At 45.0% G+C, this 12,086-nt stretch overlaps 1 protein-coding gene across 1 annotated transcript in view; it reads right to left on the reverse strand.

Moving 5' to 3' along the window:
• LOC115465360 (cytochrome c oxidase subunit 7A-related protein, mitochondrial) overlaps positions 1-11,807 on the reverse strand; it is a 44,885-nt gene extending 33,078 nt beyond the window's left edge. The window contains exon 1 of the mRNA XM_030195788.1: positions 11,661-11,807. Coding sequence (XP_030051648.1) covers positions 11,661-11,732 — 72 coding nt within the window. The 5' untranslated portion in view covers positions 11,733-11,807. The remainder of the gene's footprint in view (positions 1-11,660) is intronic.
• Positions 11,808-12,086: the final 279 nt, after the last annotated feature.

The raw sequence follows: 12,086 nt of genomic DNA on the forward strand, positions 1-12,086 counted from the left end.
AAACCCACCTCTCCTCTCCCCCCTTTCTCTATTTCAGTGGATAGCACTCTCATTCTCCCTGTCTCATCAGCTCGTACCCTTGGGTTCATAGTAGATGACGGCAGAAAAATACCTGCATGGTCCATCTAGTCTGCCCAAGATAAACTCATATCTTGAATTTGTACCTGTCTTTTTCAGGGCACAGACCGTATAAGTCTGCCCAGCAGTATTTCCCGCCTCCCAACCACCAGTCCCGTCTCCCATCACCGGCTCTGGTACAGACCGTATAAGTCTGCCCTCCCCTATCCTAGCCTCCCAACCACCAACCCCTCTTCCCCCCACCTGCTCCGCCACCCAATTTCAGCTAAGCTTCTGAGGATCCATTCCTGCTGCACAGGATTCCTTTATGCATATCCCATGCATGTTTGAATTCCGTTACCGTTTTCATCTCCACCACCTCCCGCGGGAGGGCATTCCAAGCATCCACCACCCTCTCCGTGAAAAAATACTTCCCGACATCTTTTTTGAGTCTGCCCCCCTTCAATCTCATTTCATGTCCTCTCGTTCTACCGCCTTCCCATCTCCGGAAAAGATTTTCTTGCGGATTAATACCTTTCAAGTATTTGAACGTCTGTATCATATCACCCCTGTTCCTCCTTTCCTCCAGGGTATACATGTTCAGGTCAGCAAGTCTTTGGTCATACGTCTTGGAACGCAAATCCCATACCATTCTCGTAGCTTTTCTTTGCACCGCTTCCATTTTTTTAACATCCTTCGCAAGGTACGGCCTCCAAAACTGAACACAATACTCCAGGTGGGGCCTCACCAACGACTTGTACAGGGGCATCAACACTTCCTTTCTTCTGCTGATCACACCTCTCTCTATACAGCCTAGCAACCTTCTCGCTATGGCCACCGCCCTGTCACACTGTTTCGTCGCCTTCAGATCCTCAGATACTATCACCCCAAGATCCCTCTCCCCCTCAGTACTTATCAGACTCTCCCCGCCTAACACATACGTCTCTCGTGGGTTTCTACTCCCTAAATGCATCACTTTGCATTTCTTTGCATTGAATTTTAATTGCCAAACCTCAGACCATTCTTCTAGTTTCCTCAGATCCCTTTTCATGCTTTCCATTCCCTCCCGGGCGTCCACTCTGTTGCAAATCTTAGTATCATCCGCAAATAGGCAAACTTTACCTTCTAACCCTTCGGCAATGTCACTCACAAATATATTGAACAGAATCGGCCCCAGCAACGATCCCTGAGGGACTCCGCTACTCACATTTCCCTCCTCCGAGCGAACTCCATTTACCACCACCCTCTGTCGTCTGTCCGTCAACCAGTTCCTAATCCAGTTCACCACTTCGGGACCTATCTTCAGCCCATCTAGTTTATTTAAGAGCCTCCTGTGAGGAACCGTGTCAAAAGCTTTGCTAAAATCTAAGTAGATTATGTCTATAGCACGTCGATGATTCAATTCTCCAGTTACCCAATCAAAGAATTCAATGAGATTCGTTTGGCACGATTTCCCTCTGGTAAAACCATGTTGTCTCGGATCTTGCAGCTTGTTGGCTTCTAGTAAATTCACTATTCTTTCCTTCAGCATGGCTTCCATTACTTTTCCAATAACCGAAGTGAGGCTTACCGGCCTGTAGTTTCCAGCTTCTTCCCTATCACCACTTTTGTGAAGAGGTACCACCTCCGCCGTTCTCCAGTCCCTCGGAACCTCTCCAGTCTCCAAGGATTTATTGAACAAATCTTTAAGAGGACCCGCCAGGACCTCTCTGAGCTCCCTCAATATTCTGGGGTGGATCCCGTCCGGTCCCATGGCTTTGTCCGCCTTTAGCTTTCCAAGTTGTTGATACACACTCTCTTCCGTGAACGGTGCTATATCCATTCCATTCTCTGGTGTACTTTTGCCAGTCCCTCGCGGTCCTTCTCCAGGATTTTCTTCAGTGAAAACCGAACAAAAGTATCTATTTAGTAAATTGGCTTTTTCTTCATCATTATCTACATAGCGGTTCACTGTATCTTTTAGTCTCACAATTCCCTTTTTAGTCCTTCTTCTTTCACTAATATACCTGAAGAAATTTTTGTCGCCCCTCCTTACATTTCTAGCCATTTGTTCTTCCGCTTGCGCCTTTGCCAGACATACCTCTCTCTTGGCTTCTTTCAGTTTCATCCGGTATTCCTCCCCGTGTTCCTCTTCTTGAGATTTTCTATATTTCTGGAACGCCAACTCTTTAGCCTTTATTTTCTCAGCCACTTGCTTGGAGAACCATATCAGTTTCCTTTTCCTCTTGCTTTTATTTACTCTCCTTACATAAAGGTCTGTGGCCCTATTTATTGCTTCTTTCAGCCTGGACCACTGCCCTTCCACTTCCTGTTCGTCCTCCCAGCCCATCATCTCCTTCCTCAGGTATTCCCCCATTTTACTAAAGTCATCACACTTGAAATCCAGGACTTTGAGTTTAGAGTGGCCGCCCTCCACTTCAGCTGTTATATCAAACCAAACCGTTTGATGGTCACTGTTTCCCAGATGTGCACACACACGCACATTTGACACACTATCCCCATTTGTGAGCACCAGATCCAGCATCGCTCCCTCCCTCGTGGGTTCCGTCACCATCTGTCTGAGCAGAGCACTTTGGAAAGCATCTACGATCTCTCTACTTCTTTCCGATTTGGCAGACGGAACCTTCCAATCTACATCCGGCAGATTGAAATCTCCCATCAACAGAACCTCTTTTTTCTTTCCTAATTTTTGAATATCTGCAATCAGATCTTTATCTAGTTCCTCTAATTGTGTGGGGGGTCTGTAGACAACACCCACGTGGACAGAAGTTCTATCCTCTCTTTTTAAGGTGATCCATATCACTTCTTCTTTTCCCCAGGTCCCTGTCATTTCAGTCGCCATGATATCATTCCTCACATACAGAGCTACTCCTCCACCTTTACGACCCTCTCTATCCTTCCTAAATAGATTATAGCCTGGTATGCTTGCATCCCATTCGTGGGAACTGTTGAGCCACGTCTCTGTGATTGCAACAACATCTAAGTCTGCTTCCACCATCAGGGCTTGAAGGTCATGAACTTTATTGCTTAGACTACGAGCATTTGTGGCCATTGCTTTCCACCTATATTTCTTGGTATGTGTTTTAACATTAGTGATTTGGGGGTGTCTTTTCACTTTGGGTACCTTCATGTCTTTTTGTTCCAACTTTATTGCTTTTTCCTCTGCTTCAGTTCTATTTTCAGGAGCATTACAGTGCTTTAATGGAGCAAAAGAATTCTTTAGTGGCAACACTTGCGCGGGTGGATGCTTATGTGTCACATGACGAAGTCTGCCTGAGCCTACTGTGAACCATCTGTTCTTATGTGGTTTTATTCTTTGAGGGAGTGGTGAGAAGCTATTTCTCTGTGCAGTCCTAGAAGCTGGTTTAATTGTATCCAATTCTTGCATTACTTTACTGAGCTCTTGTTTAAAACTAGATAGTTGAAGACAGATAGGGCAAGCTTTAAGTCTCCAGATGATTGGCCTTGAAACTAAAGTACCACAATTATTGCAGAGAATAAAAGTCATCCTGATTTCTTGAATTGGGTATGAACAGGTGTACTTAGTTGGGGTTAACAGTCTGTAAGACTGCCTGTGTATGATTAAGTTAATGAGGTTCGGTTTGTCTATAAATGAGTGGAAAACCCTGGGGTGGGTGGGATTATAAGTCCCAAGTGCCAGCTAACTACTGTTAAGGCAATTCTCTGGGTGGGACCAGAATTTTCAAATGATTTAACTTCCAAATTTGCCCTAGAATATAAAAAATAAGCTTTCCTTGTTGTAATATAAATCCAGATATTCCCAATAATTATATCAGTTTCAACAATGTAAAATGCACTTTAGAGCCCCAATACAATACAGCCTCCCTCTCAGAGCTTGGTAGGAAGAGAAAAAGAAAGAAAATAAGAGATTTCACAGGGCAAAATTAATTAAGCACTAAGCATTAAATTAAAGAGAATATCAGGAATCTCACCTTAGCCAGCAAGTTGAGAAGTTTGGAATTTAAAAGGTCCAAATTTGTTATACTTTGGAGGAGTTTGCTTCAGGTACAGAGAGGTCAGCACCTGAGCAAAGTTAGAAATGGTTTGACCCCTATTCAGAGCTCAACCCTTACCTCCTGCTGTGTAATGATTAAGTCCCAAGTGCCAGCTAACTACTGTTAAGGCAATTCTCTGGGTGGGACCAGAATTTTCAAATGATTTAACTTCCAAATTTGCCCTTAGCCAGCAAGTTGAGAAGTTTGGAATTTAAAAGGTCCAAATTTGTTATACTTTGGAGCAGTTTGCTTCAGGTACAGAGAGGTCAGCACCTGAGCAAAGTTATCTTCGACTCCTCTCTCTCCTTCTCTGCTCACATTCAGCAGATTGCCAAAACCTGTTGTTCCTTTCTCTACAACATCAGCAAAATCCGTCCCTTCCTCTGAGGACTCTACCAGAACCCTTATCCACACTCTTTATCACCTCTCGCCTAGATTATTGCAACCTACATAGTAACATAGTAGATGACGGCAGAAAAAGACCTGCACGGTCCATCCAGTCTGCCCAACAAGATAACTCATATTTGCTGCTTTTTGTGTATACCCTACTTTGATTTGTACCTGTGCTCTTCAGGCACAGACCATATAAGTCCGCCCAGCACTATCCCCGCCTCCCAACCACCCGCCCCTCCTCCCAACCACCGGCTCCGGCACAGACCGCACAAGTCTGCCCAGCACCATCCCCACCTCCCAACCACCAGCCCCGCCTCCCAACCCCGGCTCCGGCACAGACCGTACAAGTCTGTCCAGCACTATCCCCGTCTCCCAACCACCAGTCCCGCTGCCCACCACCGGCCCTGGCACAGACCGTACAAGTCTGTCCAGCACTATCCCCGCCTCCCAACCACCAGCCCCGCATCCCGATCCTGACTAAGCTCCTGAAGATCCATTCCTTCGGCACAGGATTCCTTTATGCTTATCCCACGCATGTTTGAATTCCGTTACCGCTTTCATTTCCACCACCTCCTGCGGGAGGGCATTCCAAGCATCCACTACTCTCTCCGTGAAAAAATACTTCCTGACATTTTTCTTGAGTCTGCCCCCTTTCAATCTCATTTCATGTCCTCTCGTTCTACCACCTTCCCATCTCCGGAAAAGGTTCGTTTGCAGATTAATACCTTTCAAATATTTGAACGTCTGTATCATATCACCCCTGTTTCTCCTTTCCTCCAGAGTATACATGTTTAGTTCAGCAAGTCTCTCCTCATACGTCTTGTAACGCAAATCCCATACCATTCTCGTAGCTTTTCTTTGCACCGCTTCAATTCTTTTTACATCCTTAACAAGATACGGCCTCCAAAACTGAACACAATATTCCAGGTGGGGCCTCACCAACGACTTATACAGGGGCATCAACACCCCCTTTCTTCTGCTGGTCACACCTCTCTCTATACAGCCTAACAACCTTCTAGCTACGGCCACCGCCTTGTCACACTGTTTCGTCGCCTTCAAATCCTCAGATACTATCACCCCAAGATCCCTTTTTCCGCCCGTACCTATCAGACTCTCCCCGCCTAACACATACGTCTCCCGTGGATTTCTATTCCCTAAGTGCATCACTTTGCATTTCTTCGCATTGAATTTTAATTGCCAAACCTTAGACCATTCTTCTAGCTTCCTCAGATCTTTTTTCATGTTTTCCACTCCCTCCGTGGTGTCCACTCTGCTTCTCACTGGCCTCCCACTTAGCCATCTCTCTCCTCTTCAATCAGTCCAAAACTCTGCTGCGCAACTCATTTTCCGCCAGAGTCGCTATGCTCACATTAGCCCTCTCCTCAAGTCACTTCACTGGCTCCCTATCCGTTTCCGCATTCAATTCAGTGCATTCACTCTACCGCTCCCCAGTAACTCTTCACTCTTGTCTCTCCCTACGCCCCCCCTCGGGTACTCTGTTCTGTGGATAAATCTCTCTTGTCTGTCCCCTTCTCCTCAACTGCTAATTCCAGACTCCGTTCCTTTTATCTCGCTGCACCTCACACCTGGAATAGACTTCCCGAGCTTGTACGTCTAGCCTCGTCTTTGAACGTTTTCAAATCCAGGCTAAAAGCCCACCTCTTTAACGCTGCTTTTGACTCCTAATCACTACTCACTTGTCCTGTACCCTTTTATCCCCACCTCTTTAATTCCCTTACCTCTTAGTTGTTCTGTCTGTCCTATTTAGATTGTGAGCTCTTTGAGCAGGGACTGTCTTTTCATGTATGGTGTACAGCACTGCGTATACCTTGTAGCGCTAGAAGTGATAAGTAGTAGTACAGGCATGTAGGATCCCTTAGGAAAAGGAAGAGAGTGGTTATGAAGGATGAGCAGACTGGATGGGCCCTTTGACCTTTACCTGCTGTCATGTTTCTAGGTAAGTGAAAATCCTTCCGCTAAAAACAATATTTTGAAGTGTTATATATTACAGAAAGAGATAAATAAAATTAACGCGTCCTTCAAGGGGTACCAGTAAAGAACATACACCCTGAAAACGTAACCAAAGACCGTAATGGACATATCCTAACTCTCTCTCTCCCTCATTAAGCCCCAATTGTATTTACCACACATGTAATTCATTCTACCATAATACTATCTGTAACTGTTCATATCGGAATCGGCTAACACCATTTATGATACTATGTAAGCCACATTGAGCCTGCAAAAAGGTGGGAAAATGTGGGATACAAGTGCAACAAAATAAATAAAATAAATAAAAAATAATGACGACTACCTACTACTACTAGCATTTATATAGCGCTACCAGACGCACACAGTGCTGAACAATTGACACAGAGAGACAGTCCCTGCTCAAAGAGCTTACAATCTAGGTAAAACAGACAGACAAGACATTACGGGCAAGGGAATTACAGGGTAAAGAGGAACAGGGAGGAGGACAAATGGGTAGTGGCTAGGAGCCAAAGGCAGCAGTGAAAAGGTGAGCCTTCGGCATAGATTTAAAAACAGGTAGAGATGGAGCTAGACGTATGGGCTCAGGAAGGCAGTTCCACGCATTAGGTGCAGCAAGATAAAAGAAGCGAAGTCTGGAGTTAGCGGTGGAGGAGAAGGGGGACGACAAGAGAGACTTGCTCAGAGAGCGGAGTTCACGGGGAGGAATGTAGGGAGAAATGAGAGAGGAGAGGTAGTAAGGGGTCATAGAGTGGATGCATTTAAAGGTCAGTAAGAGAAGTTTAACTGTATACGGAAGCGGACAGGGAGCCAGTGAAGTGACTTGAGAAGTGGGCTAGTGTGGGCATAACGATTCTGACGTAAAATAAGTTGAGATGCAGAATTCTGGACAGATTGGAGAGGAGAAAGATAATTGAGTGGAAGCTCAGTGAGAAGTAAATTGCAATAGTCCAAGCGAGAAGTAACAAGGGTGTGAATAAGGGTTTTGGTGGGTCTGAATATGCCATTAAGCCTAAAGATGGAACAAATATAATTCAGATCTATCATTCTATACATAATCCAGGGCTACGCCTCAGATCGCACACTCTCTCCTTCCGCTCAAGCCACAGCTGAACAAGGGAAGTCATGCTTTGCCCCCCGTACGAGACTTCAACTTTGCTACAGCACAGAACAAGTACAGGGGAAGAGACCAAAAGTACGTACGGATGGGCTCCAGCAACAAGACCAGTGACGTTTTCTCTACTGATTCTAACCTACAGCTCGAGGTTATTTTATTTATTAGGATTTATTTACCGCCTTTTTGAAGGAATTCACTCAAGGCGGTGTACAGTAAGAATAGATCAAACATGAGCAGGAGGCAATTACAGCAGTAAAAATATTCGAACGACAATACAAAGTATGGCATGGTATACTACTTCAAAAATATATAACTGCATAGAGCAATTCCAATCAGAAACTAAACCATATATTTGCTCTGTTAGATCTTAGTTCTGCATTTAAAACAATTAATGTTAACGATGAAGAAAAAGCAAATTTGCTAAATAGATACTTCTGTTCTGTTTTCACAGAAGAAAATCCTGGAGAAGGACCGCGATGGACTGGAAAAAGTACAAATGAGATTGAAGTGGATAGAGCTCCGTTCACGGAAGAGACTGTGTATGAACAACTTGAAAAGCTAAAGGTGGACAAAGCCATGGGACTGGATAGGATCCACCCTAGGATATTGAGGGAGCTGAGAGAGGTTCTGGCGGGTCCTCTTAAAGATTTATTTAATATATCCTTGCAGACGGGAGAGGTTCCGAGGGATTGGAGAACGGCGAAGGTGGTCCCTCTTCACAAAAGTGGTGATAGGGAAGAAGCTGGAAACTACAGGCCGGTAAGCCTCACTTCGGTTATTGGAAAAGTAATGGAAGCGATGCTGAAGGAAAGGATAGTGAATTTCCTGGAAGCCAATAAGTTGCAAGATCCGAGATAACATGGTTTTCCAAAGGGAAATCGTGACAAACGAATCTCATTGAGTTCTTTGATTGGGTGACAGGAGAAATGAATCAGGGACGAGCTATGGATGTAATCTACTTAGATTTCAGCAAGGCTTTTGACACGGTTCCCCACAGGAGGATCTTAAATAAACTGGATGGGCTGAAGATAGGACCCGAAGTGGTGAACTGGATTAGGAACTGGTTGACGGACAGACGCCAGAGGGTGATGGTGAATGGAATTCGCTCGGAGGGAAAGGTGAGTAGTGGAGTGCCTCAAGGATTGGTGCTGGGGCCGATTCTGTTCAATATATTTGTGAGTGACATTGTCGAAGGGTTAGAAGGTAAAGTTTGCCTATTTGCGGATGATACTAAGATCTGTAACAGAGTGGACACCCCGGAGGGAGTGGAAAAAATGAAAAAGGACCTACGGAAGCTAGAAGAATGGTCTAAGAGTACAGGGTAAAATTCAATGCGAAGAAATGCAAAGTGATGCACTTAGGGAGTACAAATCCACGGGAGACGTGTGTTAGGCAGGGAGAGTCTGATAGGTACGGATGGGGAGAGGGATCTTGGGGTGATAGTATCTGAGGATTTGAAGGCGACGAAACAGTGTGGCAAGGCGGTGGCCGTAGCTAGAAGGTTGTTAGGCTGTATAGAGAGAGGTGTGACCAGCAGAAGAAAGGGGGTGTTGATGCCCCTGTATAAATCGTTGGTGAGGCCCCACCTGGAGTATTGTGTTCAATTTTGGAGGCCGTATATTGTTAAGGATGTAAAAAGAATTGAAGCGGTGCAAAGAAAAGCTATGAGAATGATATGGGATTTGTGTTACAAGATGTATGAGGAGAGACTTGCGGACCTGAACATGTATACTCTGGAGGAAAGGAGAAACAGGGGTGATATGATACAGACGTTCAAATATTTGAAAGGTATTAATCTGCAAACGAACCTTTTCCAGAGATGCGAAGCCGGTAGAACAAGAGGACATGAAATGAGATTGAAGGGGGGCAGACTCAAGAAAAATGTCAGGAAGTATTTTTTCACGGAGAGAGTAGTGGATGCTTGGAATGCCCTCCCGCGGGAGGTGGTGAAAACGGTAACGGAATTCAAACATGCGTAGGATAAACATAAAGGAATCCTATTCAGAAGGAATGGATCCTAAGGAGCTTAGCCAAGATTGGGTGGCAGAACCGGTGGCGGGAGATGGTGCTGGGCAGACTTATACGGTTTGTGCCAGAGCCGGTGGTGGGAGGTGGGGCTGGTGGTTGGGAGGCGGGGATAGTGCTGGCCAGACTTATACGGTCTGTGCCCTGAAAAGGACAGGTGCAAATCAAGGTAAGGTATACACAAAAAGTAGCACATGTGAGTTTATCTTGTTGGGCAGACTGGATGGACCATGCAGGTCTTTTTGTGCCGTCATCTACTATGTTACTATATATGTTACTAATTAATGTTATTTAGATTTTTAACAAATAGCCTCATAAGCCCAGGGTACCATTTAGCGAAGTATTTTTTCAAGTCCGTTTTTTGATATTTGGTACCTTTTTGACCTCTTATCTTCTAACTAGCTTTACAGTTTCAGCGGTTGTAGTCAGATATAGTTCTAGTATTTGATTCAAAATTAATTGTAAAATACACCCTATATGCCTTTTTTGACTACAGACTTTTCTCTCAGTTAGAGTGTTTAGCCTGAGTTTTTCTCTGTAGTTTTTTGGCTGGGGGTGGAGCCAATGATGATAGCCACACAGTTGGTGTCCTAAACCAGGGGTAGGCAACTCAGGTCCTCGAGAGCCGCAGGCAGGTCAGGTTTTCAGGATATCCACAATGACTATGCAGGAGATAGATCTGCAAGCACTGCCTCCATGGTATGCAAATCTATCTCATAGTAACATAGTAGATGACGGCAGAAAAAGACCTGCATGGTCCATCCAGTCTGCCCAAGACAAACTCATATGTGTATACCTTACCTTGAATTTGTACCTGTCCTTTTCAGGGCACAGACCGTATAAGTCTGCCCAGCAGTATTTCCCGCCTCCCAACCACCAGTCCTGCCTCCCATCATCGGGTCTGGTACAGACCGTATAAGTCTGCCCTCCCCTATCCTCGCCTCCCAACCACCAACCCCTCTTCCCCCCACCTGCTCCGCCACCCAATTTCAGCTAAACTTCCGAGGATCCATTCCTTCTGCACAGGATTCCTTTATGCATATCCCACGCATGTTTGAACTCCGTTACCGTTTTCATCTCCACCACCTCCCGCGGGAGGGCATTCCAAGCGTCCACCACCCTCTCCTTGAAAAAATACTTCCTGACATCTTTCCTGAGTCTGCCCCCCTTCAATCTCATTTCATGTCCTCTCGTTCTACCGCCTTCCCATCTCCGGAAAAGATTCGTTTGCGGATTAATACCTTTCGAATATTTGAATATCTCCTGCATATTCATTGTGGATATCCTGAAAACCTGACCTGCCTGCAGCTCTCGAGGACAGGAGTTGCCTACCCCTGTCCTAAACGTAAATGGCAGCCTGGGCTTATGAGGCTATTAGTTAAAAACTAAATAACATCGATTTCCTAGGTACTCGAATTAGAATGTATCCTGACATCTCCAGGGCGACCCAAAGAAAAAGGCAAGAATTTCTTAAATTAAGGCCGAAGGCATTACAACTTGGAGCACTCTTTTGGCTAAACTTTCCGTGCAAGTGTGTAATAAAATTTAAATCAGTGAAATATGTATTCTTTGAGGCAAAACAACTGAATGCCTTCATAGAGGCTAGACTGAGAGATTCCTTGCCTCCAGCTCCAATAACTGTAACAACTTCAACTCCATGAAGATTTAAAATACCCGACTGCTATCATCAACCGTATAATTTCTAATTAGGAATTGGATTTCCGATTTATTAAGCATCGTGGACTGAAGATGAATACTTTAGTTTTAAAGAATTTGCCTATTTGTTTTTTCTTTTTTCTTCTTGTAACTGTAGAAACTAATACATCATCTTTGCTGTATTCAAGATTTATGCTTGAAGTAATAATTAAAACGTATAAATAAATAAAAAACAAAACTAAATAACATGAATTGTTTTAAATGCAGAACTAAGATCTAACAATTAGAGCAAATATATGGTATACTACTTGCAATGAGGTTACAGAGGACACGCTGCAGGTCTCCAAGCCAGCAGCGAAGGTCACAGCCTCGTGGCCATCCCCACCGCCCCCTAGCCACCTCCTCACCTGCGGGGTGTAAGCCGCAGCGGGTACCGTCCCAACCAGTTTCTGCGCGAAGCCGCTGAACTTATAGTACATTTCCAGAGTTCAAGAGCACCTCGGGAGCGAACACCTGGCAGTGGCACCCAGAGAGGACGCAGAAAAGGAAAGACCTCCTCCTCCTGGGCTCTCGCTGCCTAGGCGCAACGAGATGACGTAGCGAGGGCTGTCTCGTGTACTGCCTGAAGCGGTAAATTGCAAGTGCAGGTTTTTTATTGTTTTGGAAACGATACTGGAAGGGGGGGGGGAAATTCAGCGCGACAAACACTGCAAAGAGTAGTTTTCACATGCTGAAAGAACTAATTCAAAGTATTAAATGGGGCATATATTTGTGAAAGGGCAGCGTGATGGGTTGCACATAGCTTAACGCAAGAAAGGACGGGCGATCTGGGG

This window comes from Microcaecilia unicolor, chromosome 3 (assembly GCF_901765095.1).
Source record: "Microcaecilia unicolor chromosome 3, aMicUni1.1, whole genome shotgun sequence".
NCBI classification, from domain to species: domain Eukaryota; kingdom Metazoa; phylum Chordata; class Amphibia; order Gymnophiona; family Siphonopidae; genus Microcaecilia; species Microcaecilia unicolor.